This window comes from Triticum urartu, chromosome 2 (genome assembly GCF_003073215.2).
Source record: "Triticum urartu cultivar G1812 chromosome 2, Tu2.1, whole genome shotgun sequence".
In the NCBI taxonomy this organism is placed as follows: Eukaryota; Viridiplantae; Streptophyta; class Magnoliopsida; order Poales; family Poaceae; genus Triticum; species Triticum urartu.
The window spans coordinates 201,627,227-201,643,604 of record NC_053023.1 but is presented as its reverse complement, the minus strand read 5'-3'; the positions used below and the strand labels follow the sequence as shown (position 1 = coordinate 201,643,604).

The 16,378-nt window shown below is 43.4% G+C and overlaps 1 protein-coding gene across 2 annotated transcripts; it reads left to right on the top strand.

Annotated features, from left to right (window-relative positions):
- The first annotated feature begins 2,170 nt into the window (after positions 1–2,170).
- On the top strand, positions 2,171–9,381 carry LOC125536752 (pentatricopeptide repeat-containing protein At1g30610, chloroplastic-like). Of its 2 annotated transcripts, XM_048699999.1 has the most exons (9): positions 2,173–3,829; positions 4,561–4,752; positions 5,047–5,128; positions 5,217–5,408; positions 5,510–5,623; positions 5,970–6,060; positions 6,125–6,282; positions 7,675–8,100; positions 8,574–9,381. In XM_048699999.1, exons 1-9 carry the CDS (start codon positions 2,523–2,525, stop codon positions 8,949–8,951), a joined length of 2,940 nt encoding a protein of 979 aa, XP_048555956.1. In that variant the 5' UTR covers positions 2,173–2,522; the 3' UTR covers positions 8,952–9,381. The 2 variants fall into 2 exon arrangements, with proteins under 2 accessions (XP_048555957.1, XP_048555956.1); XM_048700000.1 differs by lacking the exon at positions 7,675–8,100 and having other exon boundaries at positions 2,171–3,829.
- The last annotated feature ends 6,997 nt before the right edge of the window (positions 9,382–16,378 follow it).

The window sequence follows — 16,378 nt, the reverse complement described above, 5'->3', positions numbered from 1 at the left end:
TAAATTCAGATTACTAGAACGAAGTCGTTTTCTTTCGCCGTTTGACTTTCGTTGCTTTGTTCGATTTGATTCTTTTGCCAACCGTAGTTCTTAAGTTGAACCTTCTAATTAGATCTCTTATTTGAGTTTTATCTGTGCATTAGATGAGTACTTATTGTATGCTTGTTTGTTTGTCTGTGATAGAATACCCGGAGTGCGCCGCTTGTTACTTCGAATCTCTAGGTTTCGCGGACCATCAACAAGGCAAGTAACACTTTGATCATACCTTTTCTACTACCCAGTTTTATTGCATTAGATCAATCCTCACACATTGCATGATTAGGATCTAATTAAATTGTGGGATGGAAAGTAGATGAGGTAGCATCTATTACCTGTTATTATCAAATCTTTGAGAGTTACTTCTGCGTTTGCTTATTATGCCATGCTATGCTAGTAGACGTGGATTGAGTGATATCCATGACAGATGTGAGTTTGTTAATTAATGGTTTATCTAAGGTGGCAACTTAAACACACATCTGGGTGGATTGAGGCACCTGGGTATTTCAGGACTTACCTGTTTTCTTTTGGACCGCCACCCAGGCTCAAAGGGATCATGAGACTATTCATACTAGAAACTTCCGTGTGCAGCCACAAGCTATTATGGGCTCTAACATAGTTGACTAAGTCGTGCGAACTCTTACAGTGGTAGACTAGCAGATGTAGGGGATATACGTGGTACGGTCTACCCGATCATAAGGTGCTAGCGCTTCTGAAAGACTATGTCTCGGTCATCCGTCTTCTCAAACACCATGTAGTGCGAGAAACCAAACGAAGGCGATCGAGTCTTGTGGGGAAAAGTGCGCAAACCTCTGCAGAGTGTAATAAACTAATCATGGTTAGCCGTGTCCCCGGTTATAGACATCTTGAGTATCTAGTACTTGGATTATCATGTGAATCTCAACATGTTACTCTAAATTAATTTTGTTGGGTTTTGTTTAATGATGATTACTTTAATTAGGATTGAGAATGCTGTCAACCATTCTCAATGTTTAACAACCACCATGATAGTAATTAAATTATTCCTTTGAAGTAGGGAAAAATTGGCTTTACGCAAAACTGTAACCATAGAGCTTTCCCCCAGCCATATATGCATATAGTATAGATGTTTCATTCCATTACTCTCTATGTGTTACCTTGCCAGTATATTCTATGTGCTGACCCGTTTCGGGCTGCAACGTTAATGTTGCAGACTTTTCAGACGACGATTAAGGAGTTTTAGGTCGTGGTTCTATACTCAGTGATGCCATTGGAGTTGATGGACTCACTTATCTTCCAAGCCTTCCGCTGTTATCATTATTAGATGGCCTTAAGCCATATTTATTGTAATAAGTTCTCTTTTAAGACACTCGATGTAATAAGTGTGTGATTGCTACTCTGCTATAAATCCTCCGAATACTGTGTGGTGTCAGCATTACTGATTCAGGGATGACACCGGAGCACAGAGATCAGACTGTTTGAGGTCTGGTCGCTACAAAATAACGGGCAGATGCGAGGCGCTAGTAGGAGAGGTGTTTAATGCGGGCAACATAGGGACGGACGCGTGGCGCTCGGGGCATCGGAGTAGGTTTCTCGGCACACGTGCTGATTTAATGGCGGTAGACGGGCTGACGGATGCCGATTCAATGCAGCGAGAAGGCGTGCGTAGCGGACGGTGCTCTTGGCCGGCGCGCGGCTCCAATGCCGGCTCTAGTGAGCGGTCGCATCCGCTCAGGGCCTACATGAACATGGAGCCGACACTCTGGTGGGAAAGTGGATGAGGGAGAGTGGTTTTGTGTGGGCCAGGTTTATTGGACGCTTGCATGGCAGCGGTTCAGGCTCCTGCAAAGCCCCCCAGTTTGCTTTCGGTTTGTAGAAAAAAGGACATCAAGGTCGACTCGCGGACGGATATAGGACCACGCGGTCCGGAAGGTTGCGGGTGGTTGGTGTTGGAGATGCCGTCGGAGACGGCAACGACAGGGGCATAGTTTTGCAAATTTTCAATTTGTCTGTGTAGATCTGAAATTTCATTTTTTTAGCGAATCTGAAAGACAATATTTTAGAAAGAATCAAAGAGACAAAGACAATGATGTGCAAGGAGGAATAACAGGCCATGGGCCTCGAGTGATCACAATCGGGCAACGCCATATTTGGGCCCGTCGGGTAAAATATCGTCATCGCCGTTCTCTCTCCGCAGCCGAGCACGCGCAGCCGAGCACCCCTTCCCAGCTCCCTCCCTCTCTCCCCCGCCTCCCGAAGAGGAGATAACGCAGGACAAGAAGGTACTCGCGCTCTGCCTCCTCTGAATCCATCTGCCTCCGTCAAAGGATTCTTGCCGTGCTCTTCCAGCGGCGCCCTGCGTCCCCCACCTAGGGCCGGCCGAATTTTCGTCTTTTTTTTTTCATTTCATTCAGTTCCGCCACCTGCCGAAGTGGCGAGTTTCTCGGTGGAGGCTGCCACCACAAGAATGCGGTAGGGGCTGCAAACCCACCGGCCGACCAGGGGCGATGGCGGCGGTGCCGCCAAACGCGAGCATGGGGCTGCTCAATCTGGGCGGGTGCGGGGTTTTGCTCCCCTCCCTGCAGCCTAATTCGAGCGCCGGTCAGTGCTTTTTGGTCCCGAGGAGGGACGTCTCCGCGTCGCCGTTGAGCTGGGTTTTGGTCAGACGAGGCAGGTTTCTTGATGCCGGGTTCCGGGCCGCGGGTGCCCTGGCTAGCGGCGAGGCCGGCGCCGGTTCGTCAGAGTTGCGGCACATCGAGAAGGAGCTCACTTTTAGCCCCACATTCACCGACTATGTGAAGATGATGGAGTCGGTGAAGTTGGACAGGAGCAAGAGTTTGCAGGGAGGCGATTCGGATGGCCGGAGTTCCAGGAGGAGGTTCACGGGCGATGGCGATGCATCAGCTGGTCGACGACAGGATAGAGAGTCAGTTGATCCAAGGAAGAAGTCATTTGAGAGGAATAGAGGGGCTCAAAGGGACAGAGGGGGTGACCAAGGCAGGGGTGAGAGGCTAGCGACGAATGACAGCGCAGAAGAATTTACTGGATTGGTGGGAAAAGGAATGGTGGGTGATGTTAAAAATAGCAGTGATGGTCAGAGGAAAGTTGAAGAATATGTACAGAGAAGAATAGTTCGAGGCGAACGAAGCAGAATTGGGGACAGTACTGATACTGACGACCGCAAGCAGTTTCCATCAGCATCATATGTGAAGACTAGAGATAATAAAGGTGGTGTGGTTGTTCATGAATCAGCAGGGAACAGAAATGCCCAGTCAAATGCACGGAAGGATTTACAAGGACGGGCAACTTCTGTTGTAAGCCGTACTTCTGTGACTCGGGATAGCAGCGTTATATTGAGGAACACCAGGTCTACCAATGCAAGAAGTAATATACAGGAGCATGACTTCAAATATCCTAGAGAGGGAAAAGTTTCCAGTAGCGAGGTCAATGCTGGCAGTAAATTTCAAAGATACCAGCAAAGAACAGAGAATTCAAGAAGAAATCTTGTAGGTAGTTTTAGAGATAATAATGTGGACTATAGCAAACCTATTGTAAGCAAAAGATACGGCCATACACAAACAGTGTCCGAGAACTATGGTCATCGGAGTGATAGTCTGGAGCGTGGAAAACCTGAAACAATGCGAATGCACAGAGGAGAAAATGTTCAACAGGGGAAGTTTGTTAGAAGAGATTCAAAAGCTGTTATTGATGATAGGGCTGCTTTCAAGACTTTTGAGGCATTCACTGATGTCAGGAACAGGCCACGGGCTCTTCAAATGGAAATAGAAGAAAGGATTCAGAAATTAGCTAGTCGGTGAGTCTTCATATAATTGCCTTTATTCTAATGCTTAAGTTATCATAGTTTTCTGATGTATAAGTTGAACATACTAGCCTCTTATTTTTGTTTGACATGCGCAGTAGCCTCTTATGATTGGTTAATGATGGTAGTTTACATGTACTCAATATTAATATTATCACTTATTTTTGCTATTATTATTTTTATTCAAATTGTATTTAAACTGCTCTGTATCTTTACTAGCGGCGCAATTTACCATCATCATTCACATCAAATATACGATAACTCTAAAGGTCTAACCTACTTAGCTTACATTCTCACCAATCCTTATAAAATCTTATATGATAAATCATTCCAGTGATAATGCTGAACTTCTAGAAAGATCACGCTCAGATATATTCTTCTAATGTTTAGTGGTTATGTACAGGTTATAAAGTGGGAATATGTATTCCGTAATCATTATCAGACTGTTCCAACTTTAATCATTACCAAGCTATTATTTACATTGTGATGCCTAGATGCAAACTATTATTTACAGTTTGTTTTGGAGAATTCTTGCATGCATTTATGCAGATAATTTTTTGAAAAGTTCATTACCGACTGTAACCCAGCAATGGAACTTGTAAGCTGAGCTGACTACGGAAATATTTTGTATTTCGTGCTTTCAGCATAACTGGTTATGATTCATCACATGGAATCACCACTATCTTATAATCTTAGTTAATTTCTTATAATTCTATATTTTGAAGGCTCAATGCTACAGATGTAAATACTCCAGAGTGGAAATTCTCCAAGATGATTCATGATGCACAGATCAAATTCACTGATCACTCTATCCTAAGGATTGTTCAAATATTGGGTCGATATGGAAACTGGAAACGTGTTCTGCAAGTTGTTGAATGGCTTCAATCACGTGAAAGATTCAAGTCCTACAAGAGCAGGTAGAATAGCTACCCACTTATATGCTTCTATGTTTTTTACCAATCTTAAATCTGCATTTTTTTGTTTTTGTTTTTGTAGCATGCATTTTAAGTTTTTAACTGCTTTGATATATGTAGCACAACTGTAGTGCTGCCGAGTTGTTAACCATATCAATAAGTTGGTTGATCTATGTGCGCATGCTTGAAGTAGTTTCTTGATTAATTTTCCTTGGTACCTCCCCATGATCTCATTAAACGGGTATACTGCTTAGTATATGAAGTGCATATGATCTTTATAAGCACCTTCTGATGTAGGTATATTTATACAACAGTCCTTGATGTTCTTGGGAAGGCAAAGAGACCTTTCGAGGCACTGAATGTATTTTACACCATGCTGGTATAACTTGTACTTATCTTCATCTTATTTTATGCAAAAATATTTATCTTCATCTTATTTAGATGCTGTTCCTATATTTCATTTGCAGGACCAATTATCTTCTTATCCTGACATTGCAGCTTATCATTGTATTGCTGTGACTCTCGGGCAAGCTGGTCTTGTGAAAGAACTATTTGATGTGATTGATTGCATGCGTTCCCCTCCTAGGAAGAAGTTTATGGTGGGTCCTGTTCAGAATTGGGATCCTCGGTTGGAACCAGACCTCATCGTATACAATGCGGTGAGTTTATTTGTAGCAAATGTGATATGTGCGTGGAATCAGCACACCATGAGCATGGTGAAGTCTATCAGTTGAACATAACTGCTTCTGCTCGTACGTAGGTTTTGAATGCTTGCGTTCAACAAAAGCAGTGGGAAGGGACATTCTGGGTACTGCAACAGTTGAAAGAGAAGAATATTCGCCCAACTAATACAACATATGGTCTTGTAATGGAGGTATGCTGATCGTGATACACATACAAATACAATATAACACATACCCTTTATATTCTCTCCCACCCAACTATGCTGGGCCCTGAAGGGGAACTTCTACAGACCTCTTTAGATTTTCTGCAACATAACAAAGCATTATATATATATATATATTTTTTTTTGATAGAACTACACATGAAAGTGTCCTGGTTTCCTACGAGCAGCTCATTATACAGAATGTTTCACCTGTAAATTTGTTGCTTAAGCTTGGTTCTTTTCTGATTTCCGCAACACCATGTTATATATACTGGGCACAATTCTTGTGCAGCATAATCCATTTTTAGTCTAGTTTAATTTCGTGGCAGTGCAGGTAATGCTTGTTTGTGGCAAGTATAACTTGGTGTATGAGGTCTTCGACAGGGTGAAGCAAAAATCAATACCTGGTGCACTGAACTATAAAGGTAATAACTAGAAGTTGAAATAATTAGTTTAAAGTACATGTCTGAGACTTCATGCTGGTTACAGTTCTCGTAAATGCACTCTGGAGAGAAGGAAAGATCGATGAAGCAGTCATGGCCGTGAAGGATATGGAAAATCGTGGAATTGTTGGTTCGGCTAGTCTCTATTATGACCTTGCTCGGTGCCTTTGCAGTGGAGGGCGGTGCAAAGAAGCACTTCTCCAGGTATGGCTTACACAAGTGCAGTTAACGAGTTAATGTGTAATACATTTGCCACAGCTCACAGCTGACATTGATAGCGAAATTCCTTTTGTTAGTTAATTTCATCTTGATTTACTCGCAACTGTTAATTATTTAAAAAAAATAATGCATAAAAATAAGTTTACATTGGGCACACCGACGGTTAAGTATTTCAACTACGTTAGAATCAATGAGTTATTGTGATTTTACAATACAATATTTGTTATCATGACCTTATGAGGAGAATCAGTGTTATTCTTGATTGTACACTTGACAAGACATATATGGTTTAACAATTTTTGTTCTCAAGCTAGGACAGGCCTGATTGCATGCATTATATTTTGGTCGAAGTAGGCGTTGTGTGTTGGGACATGGAACTACTAATATTTAGATGCGAAGCAAGCAGTCAAAACTATTGAATTCATGCACCAGCCAACTCATCCAAAAGTCCGAATTGATGGAGGGAGGTGGGCAATATATTTCAACACTCCCCCTCACGTCTAGGCCATTTTAGTCCTTAGACGTGGGATCGATGTAGGCTGCAGAATCGTTTTATTTAATACTGCGTTGGCAGGGTCTTGAACTCAAGACCTCTTGGCTCGGATACCATATTGAATTCATGCACCAGCCAACTCATCCAAAAGTCCGAACTGATGGAGGGAGGTGGGCAATATATTTCAACAAAAACATATGGAATTCGGTTCCGACCCTCTAATTTTCATTGCAGAGCTTTTGATTTGAGGGTAGTTCCAGCCAGCTACTAATACTCTTTAAAATACATGTGGACGCAACTTAGGAAATGAGATTCAGGGATTCTTTTATTCAAATGATACAGGAATTTTAGGATTGGAATCTTTATGAAACTTTCTATATGGGTTGTTTGGTTTGTAGGATTGAATGCTGTTGGAGTTTTCTCAACGATTTCTTCGCACAACATTACAAAGGAAGTTTTCTATTGACTCTCAAATCACTTGGAAAGAACCCTTTGTTTCCCTTATGGTGCAATCAAACAAACTTTGGTTCAAATCCGATCCTATAGGACTTCAGTGGGCATTGCAATCCTGCATTTTTCCTATTCCCATGTTTGGAAAATCCTGCGATCAAAACTTGCGGCCACTTCCGTTTCATTTCGTTAGTGTTTAGGCTTTTGCTAGCCTAGTTCTTGTTCTTCTTCTAATACAAACTGACACACTTTTGGGCGTGTGTTCGACAAAAAAAAAACTTTGTGATCATAAACTCGTAAGAGGACAGAGCACTACTACATTTGAGCCTCTGTATCTATATTTATAACCTCGTAACCTGTCTATGCACTATTTGTGTAATGTCCTCAGACTGTTTGTTTACTCTCAACTTTTGTCTGATAATAATTGTACTCAGGTTGAGAAGATATGCAAGGTTGCGAACAAACCGCTGGTTGTTACCTACACAGGACTTATTCAAACTTGCATAGATAGTGGAAGCATAGAAAATGCTAAATACATATTTAAAGAAATGTGCAACTACTGCTCACCTAATAATGTGACTTGCAACATTATGCTAAAGTCATACATAGATCATGGAATGTTTGAAGACGCAAAAGATCTGCTGGAGAATATTCTAAATGGCAGGATAAGGAGTAAAGCGGATTTGGGTGAACAAGCAATTGCAGACAAGTTTACTTTCAATACTTTCTTGGATGCTTGTGCTGAAGCAAAAAAGTGGAATGACTTCGAGTACGCATTTCGCAAAATGTTATCTAGCGGCTACCATTTTGACGAACGAAGGCACCTACGTATGGTACTTGATGCCTATAGGAGCGGGAAGGTACTTATCTCATATGCTCATGGTTTTGATTACCTATGGATGTTCTTAAAAAGATCTAGCTTATAAAGCTAGAATATTCATTTCACATAATTATTCAGGTCTAAGAGCATTCTGGTTAGCCAGTGATAATGTAGGTCATGCCTGACATGGTGATAGGAGCATGTTGCCATATGGCGTAATTATTTTTAAATTGATACACAAAGGCCATATCAAAGTCCCTGCCATTCAGTTTGAAACGTATGCTAAACCTTTTTTGGGGTGTAAATACATGCAGACATTTGGGCCCTCATGACAATATGCCTCACTAGATTGTATCCGTAGCCTTAAAAAGGAATTTCAAGTAAAAGAGTAGCATGATAGAATAGGCGTTTCAAATTGAAATTACATTAGGCACAATAGGTGTCGAACTGGTTGGTTAATCCATCTGGAGTGTCTGTTCTCACCCTTGCTATCTGTTGTCCGTCATTATTCAGGAGCAGCTGCTGGAAGACGTATGGGACTACCTGTGTCACAGTGGTCGGGTTCCACCGGCTGCCATGATAATGGAAAGATTCTGCCTAAAACTGAGACAAGGCCATACGACGGCAGCACTCTCCTGCATCAGCAGCTTTGAGGAGAGCAAGATAGGCAGCGTTTCCTCCAAGTCGTGGTCGAATCTTCTGAACCGGAACGCGGACCTCCTCGAGGAGGAGAGCGTCGCCAAGCTTGTCCATGAACTCGATGACTTCTCAAGGCCAGGGAGTTCCTGCCATTCCTCGTACGAAAATGTTCTGAGCAGCTGTACAGAATTCCTTCGTGGTTCTGGTGGAAAGGCGCCTTCTGATGGACGGATGCCTTTCTGTAATTCTTGACCGCCATGTTAGCCTCCTATCCTTTCGTCGTTCAAAGTTCGGTTATCAGTGGGTAGGGAATCACTGGTCTGCTTGTGGCTTTCATGCTCTTTTCCAAGAAGACCAACTTTGATGATATACTACTGTACCAGAGTAGGAGTAGCATTTTGGTTGGGTTGGTTGCTGGTAATTAGCAGAAGCAACCTTTGGCATTGCCATCGTCACCCTTGGCGATGCGTGGCGTAAGCATGTTTGCTTGTTGTTTCATCATCTAAATGGTGTAACAGTGACAGTGCGAGTAGCTGGTATCACTATGATAGGATACATGGACGATAGTGCATGTTGATAGCTATATGTTCAGTCAGACAAAAATTTCCGAGTGTGTCTAGTTGCAATGGATTTGCAGAGTCTAAAACTATGTCCGCCGCTTGTTTGGTAGGGCTGGTACAAATGATCTTTTGTCTCCGGAAGGCTCCATCTGGAGAAATTTGCGCTCCTGTCGATAGAGTTTCCATCTGTTTCTACGTTGCGTTCGATTGGGACCAGCACACAGGGACAAGCTCGTCGCCGTCGCCGGATTGGTGCCAGTTAGAGCATCTTCGACTGGACCCTTAAACCGTCCGCATACGTCTGGACTGTACTGTGACAGCGAAAATCATCTAATACGGCTCTGTATCGATGTGCGGTATGGTTTGAACGTACTTTTCCCCGCAACAAACATTGAGGCTTTTCGGGGGTCCGGACACCATCCACGCCCGTTTCTGACCGCATTGGCCCACCCAAACCGCCTCCCCCTTCCTCGCGTGCGTTCCCATCTGGCGCCAGCTGTCCTTCCCTGTCCGTAGACGGATAACGGAAGAAAATTTGCGGGTCGCTGTTGGAATGCCGCCCTTACCATTCGATGCGCGGTGTGGTTCGGACGTAATTTTCCCCGCGGGGCTTTGTGGGCGTTCGAACACAACCCATGCCCGCTTCGACCACATTGGCCCACCCAAACCCCCTCCCCCGCGCGCGTTTTCATCTGGCATCAATTGTCCTTCCCTGTCCATAGACAGACAACGGAAGAAAATTTGCGGGTCACCGTTGGTATGCCGCTCTTGCCAGCCTTATCGCACGACACGAGTGATTTAACTATAGACATTCATGTCGTGCCATACCAGCCTATCACTCTCCACTCCATGTTAAGATCCAAAGAAAAATCTACCACTCCTCTGATCAGACGGTGATAGCTTTGGACCATGTAGCCGCCTTCTCCTCTCCTCTCTAACCTTAGTCGTCACCCTTAAGATCTTACTAATTATTTTCACCGGTGATCACCACCACATAGCCTCTGACAATCTCAATGGCGTCGTGAGGTTGGGGAGGCTATTTTTCATATTTTTAGGTATGCCACTGTTCGTTCTCTCGGCAATGACGGTGATAATATCGGCTTGCGCAATAATTGTCATCATTCTCCTTCCACATGGTATTGCTCCAAGCTCCAAGTCAATCGAGATGTGAGTTTTGTGCCACATCGATTTGGAGTTCCAGATCGTGTAGTCCGGTCAACCATGGCATGACTTGTTTACAACTCTTATGGGCTCATATGGGTGTGTGGTGTGAATCCCGATTTTCGGGAGCGGCGACAACTGATACTCTCCTTTCCAAGCTTATGGTGATGCCCCGACCTATGCGTAAAGATTATCTTTTTATTGTTGTTCTACCTCACATGACAAACCTCCTTTCGTGGTGGATTTCGACAGACTTTTTGTATCTATAGATGTTTAATGCACCGTCGATCTTATGATCTACTTGAAGACGTGGTTAAATAGAGAGAATGATGGTACCTAAAGGGATCTAGTCGGCAATGATGATGTCGCAATAGTTTTTACTTAGGTTCAGACAACCCTTGATTGGTAAAAGCCATATCTCCTGCTTATGGTGTACTTGATCAATGGGAAATTGCTACAACGGAGTATATCCGGCAAGGCTTGACCTATGTAACCTATGGAGAACTAGGTCAAGGCTTGACCTATGGAGAGCAAGGCATGCCTTTTATATAGTTTGGCATGTGCTGGTAATTAGGTAGTTTTCTTCAGAGAGATACAACACGATATGGTGCTCCCGCAGTTACATGGAATATATCTCCTGTAACGAGCATATTCCAGACTGAACGCGCACAATGTTATCTATTCCGAGTGCATGCTCACGCGAAATGTTATCCCCTTTGGGTGCATACTCGTAGTTAGACTTGGTTTGTGCGCGCCCATAGGGTATACCCCTCTGACTATATACCTAAACACATCTACAATGCCCTATTCTGGCTAGACGATAATTCAAGAGTTTGGTTTTGTTGAAGATGAAGGCTTTCAGTGATTTGTTTGATCTTAGTTTGTGTGTTTGTTGGGAGCCTTTCTGTGAAGATCACTTCACTATCCTTCAGACATGACATTTCCAACTCTTGTATTTCATTTCGTAAACGACATTTTGCCTAGTTTATCAGTTTAATGGAACCCATGGTTTTCTATATAAAAAAGAAACTTTGAGCCATGTAGAATTATATTTATTTATCAAAACCCTATGTTAATGAGTCAAAATATGTCATGTAATTTAAAATGGATGGTGTATGATGCTAGAGAATATTCTTTTCATGAATATCCCTTGATTTATGGGCATTAGCTTTGCTGTTAGCAGTCCCTTTGCAAAACACAGGGAACACAAGATGTACTTTTATAATGTGTTTGGTTGAGGGTAATTAGTGAAGGAAATATGCCATAGAGGCAATAATAAAGTTGTTATTTTATATTGTATTTCCTTATTCATGATAAAGGTTTATTATTCATGCTAGAATTGTATTGATCAGAAACTTAAATACATGTGTGAACACATAAACAAATACCGTGTCCCTAGTAAGCCTCTACTAGACTAGCTCGTTGATCAAAGATGGTTAAGGTTTCCTAACCATAGACATGTGTTGTCATTTGATAACGGGATCACATCATTAGGAGAATGATGTGATGGACAAGAACCATCTGTTAGCTTAGCATAATGATCATTTAGTTTATTGCTATTGCTTTCTTCATGTCAAATACATATTCCTTCGACTATGAGATTATGCAACTCCCGGATACCAGAGGAATACCTTGTGTGCTATCAAACATTGCTACGTCTTGAGCTTGCGTTGGTTTTCCCCGAAGAGGAAGGGATGATGCAGCAGAGTAGCGTAAGTATTTTCCTCAGTTTTTGAGAACCAAGGTATCAATCTAGTAGGAGGCCACGCTCAAGTCTCTCGTACCTGCACAAAACGATAGCTACTCGCAACCAACGCGATTAGGGGTTGTCAATCCCTTCACGGTCACTTACGAGAGCGAGATCTGATAGATATAATCTTTTTGGTATTTTTGGTATAAAGATGCAAAGTAAAAAGTAAAAGCAAAGTAAAAAAGCAAAGCAAGATTAAAGTGATGGAGATTGATATGATGAGAATAGACCTGGGGGCCATAGGTTTCACTAGTGGCTTCTCTCAAGAGCATAATTATTCTACGGTGGGTGAACAAATTACTGTTGAGCAATTGACAGAATTGAGCATAGTTATGAGAATATCTAGGCATGATCATGTATATAGGCATCATGTCCGTGACAAGTAGACCGAAACGATTCTGCATCTACTACTATTACTCCACTCATCGACCGCTATCTAGCATGCATCTAGAGTATTAAGTTAAAAACATAGTAACGCCTTAAGCAAGATGACATGATGTAGAGAGATAAATTCATGCAATATGAAATAAACCCCATCTTGTTATCCTCGATGGCAACGATACAATACGTGCCTTGCTGCCCCTTCTGTCACTGGGAAAGGACACCGCAAGATCGAACCCAAAGCTAAGCACTTCTCCCATGGCAAGAACTACCAATCTAGTTGGCCAAACCAAACGGATAATTCGAAGAGACTTTTGCAAAGATAACCAATCATACATAAAAGAATTCAGAGAAGATTCAAATATTATTCATAGATAGACTTGATCATAAACCACAATTCATCGGTCTCAACAAACACACCGCAAAAGAGAAGATTTACATCAATAGATCTCCACAAGAGAGGGGGAGAACTTTGTATTGAGATTCAAAGAGAGAGAAGAAGCCATCTAGCTACTAACTATGGACCCGCCGAAGGTCTGAGGTAAACTACTCACACTTCATCGGAGGGGCTAGGATGATGTAGAAGCCCTCCATGATGACGGCCCTCTTCCGGCGGAGCTCCGGAACAGGCCCCAAGATGGGATCTCGTGGATACAGAAAGTTGCGGCGGTGGAATTAGGTTTTTGGCTCCTCTTCTGATCGTTTGGGGGTACGTAGGTATATATAGGAGGAAGGAGTACGTCGGTGGAGCACCGAGGGGCCCACGAGACAGGGGGCGCGCCCTAGGGGGGGGGGGCGCCCCCCACCCTCGTGACCGCCTCTTTTGTTCCTTGGCATAGAGTCCAAGTCTCCTGGATCACGTTCGGTGAGAAAATCACGTTCCCGAAGATTTTATTCCGTTTGGACTCCGTTTGATATTATGTTTCTTCGAAACACTGAAATAGGCAAAAAGCAGCAATTCTGGGCTGGGCCTCCGGTTAATAGGTTAGTCCCAAAAATAATATAAAAGTGGAAAATAAAGCCCAATATAGTCCAAAACAGTAGATAATATAGCATGGAGCAATCAAAAATTATAGATACGTTGGAGACGTATCAGGCATCCCCAAGCTTAATTCCTGCTCGTCCTCAAGTAGGTACATGATAAAAAGAGAATTTTTGATGTGGAGTGCTACTTGGCATAATTTCAATGCAAATCTTCTTAATTGTGATATGAATATTCATATTCGAAAGATTCAAGACAAAAGTTTATATTGACATAAAAATAATAATAGTTCAAGCATACTAACAAAGCAATTATGTCTTCTCAAAATAACATGGCCAAAGAAAGTTATCCCTACAAAATCATATAGTCTAGCTATGCTCCATCTTCACCACACAAAATATTTAAATCGTGCACAACCCCGATGACAAGCCAAGCAATTGTTTCATACTCTAACTTTTTCAAAACTTTTTCAATCTTCACGCAATACATGAGCGTGAGCCATGGATATAGCACTATAGGTGGAATAGAATGGTGGTTGTGGAGAAGACAAAAAGGAGGGGAAGATAGTCTCACATCAACTAGGCATATCAATGGGCTATGGAGATGCCCATCAATAGATATCAATGTGAGTGAGTAGGGATTGCCATGCAACGGATGCACTAGAGCTATAAGTATATGAAAGCTCAAAAAGAAACTAAGTGGGTGTGCATCCAACTTGCTTGCTCACGAAGACCTAGGGCAATTTGAGGAGGCCCATCATTGGAATATACAATCCAAGTTCTATAATGAAATATTCCCACTAGTATATGAAAGTGACCACATGAGAGACTCTCTACTATGAAGATCATGGTGCTACTTTGAAGCACAAGTGTGGTAAAAGGATAGTAGCATTGCCCCTTTTTTATTTATTTTCTCCTTTTTTTGGGCCTTTCTTTTTTTTTTCTTTGGCCTTTCTTCTTCTTTTTTTATTGGGACAATGCTCTATTAAATGATGATCATCACACTTTTATTTATTTACAACTCAATGATTACAACTCGATTCTAAAACAAAGTATGAATCTATATGGATGCCTCCGGCGGTGTACTGGGATATGCAATGAATCAAGAGTGACAAGTATGAAAAAATTATGAACGGTGGCTTTGCCACAAATACTATGTCAACTACATGATCATGCTAAGCAATATGACAATGATGAATGTGTCATGATGAACTAGATGGTGGAAAGTTGCATGGCAATATATCTCGGAATGGCTATGGAAATGCCATAATAGGTAGGTATGGTGGCTGTTTTGAGGAAGGTATATGGTAGGTGTATGATACCGGCGAAAGGTGCATGGTGTAAGGACATATTTATCCCTAAGTGTTTTGGTGATTGATGACAACGCATTTGCGGACTAATCGTGTGCCATGAGTATTCCAGACACTTCTTTGCTAGGCACAATACGATTGGGTGCCCGTCGAAGACTGACGAAGACGACGTCTTTTCTACGTTTCTTTTTGGTGGATTTGAGTCGTAGGAAAGCCGTACTATTAAGAGGGGGTCCGCGTTGGAAAGGTTTGGGTGGAATCATCACGTACATGTCTCCTTCTTATCCCCTCCTTCTTCCTTGGAGCTTCCTCCGTTTTCTTGCCTCCCTTGTCTGGATGCCGTTGTTGGTTGCGGTAGTACTGCTCCTGGGTCAACGGTAGTACCGTAGGCATCCGCGGTAGTATCGCGCGGTGGCGCAGTAGTACCGCAGGTGCCCACGGTAGTACCGCTCCCCTGGAGCCGCACTACCACTGCCCACCAGGCTAGTGCCGCCCCTTTGCGGTAGTAGGAGCGGACGTAATTTTTTACACCCGCACCTATCGCGATAGTACCGCTTTCGCCGTGCGGTAGTACCGTGCTATGCGGTCAGGCAGTAGTACCGCCCCTCGGCAGTACTACTGTGTCGGGTTTTTGCTACTTCCGTTTCTTTGCGGAAGTAGGCACGGAAGTTTCTCTTCTCCCCTGGCTAGGACTTTTGCCTCGCGGTAGTACCGCATGGGGGGGCGCGGTAGTACCGCTCATGCGGAAGTTCCGCCCCTAGCTTCTGTGCGTCTGTTTATCGGTTCTGTGCTGGGGTTGCGGCAGTACCGTGGGTCGGTATGGTAGTACCGCACAGCCGTGCGGTAGTACCGCTTGGTTGCAAGCAGTAGTACCGCGCGGCCTTGCGGTAGTACCGCTGGCCAGGCGTGGTAGTACCGCTGGCCGCGGGCTGGTTGGTGGTTAACGGTTGGATCTTTTCCACACACTATATAAGGGGTCCCCTTCTTCCCCGTTGACTTACATCTTCTACCACTAAGCTCCATTATTGCTCCAAGCTCCATTTTTGCCCGATCTCACTCCCTAGCCAACCAAACTTGTTGATTTGCTCGGGAGTGGTTGAGAAGGCCCCGATCTACACTTCCACCAAGAGATATTTGATTCCCCCCACTAATCCCTTGCGGATCTTGTTACTCTTGGGTGTTTGAGCATCCTAGACGGTTGAGGTCACCGCGAAGCCATAGTCCATTATGGTGAAGCTTCGTGGTGTCGTTGGGAGCCTCCAATTGAGTTGTGGAGATTGCCCCAACCTCGTTTGTAAAGGTTCGGTCGCCGCCTCCAAGGGCACTGTCGGTGTCAAAACCGGCGGATCTCGGGTAGGGGGTCCCGAACTGTGTGTCTAGGCGGATGGTAACAGGAGACAAGGGACACGATGTTTTTACCCAGGTTCGGGCCCTCTCGATGGAGGTAAAACCCTACTCCTGCTTGATTAATATTGATGATATGGGTAGTACAAGAGTAGATCTACCACGAGATCAGGAGGCTAAACCCTAGAAGCT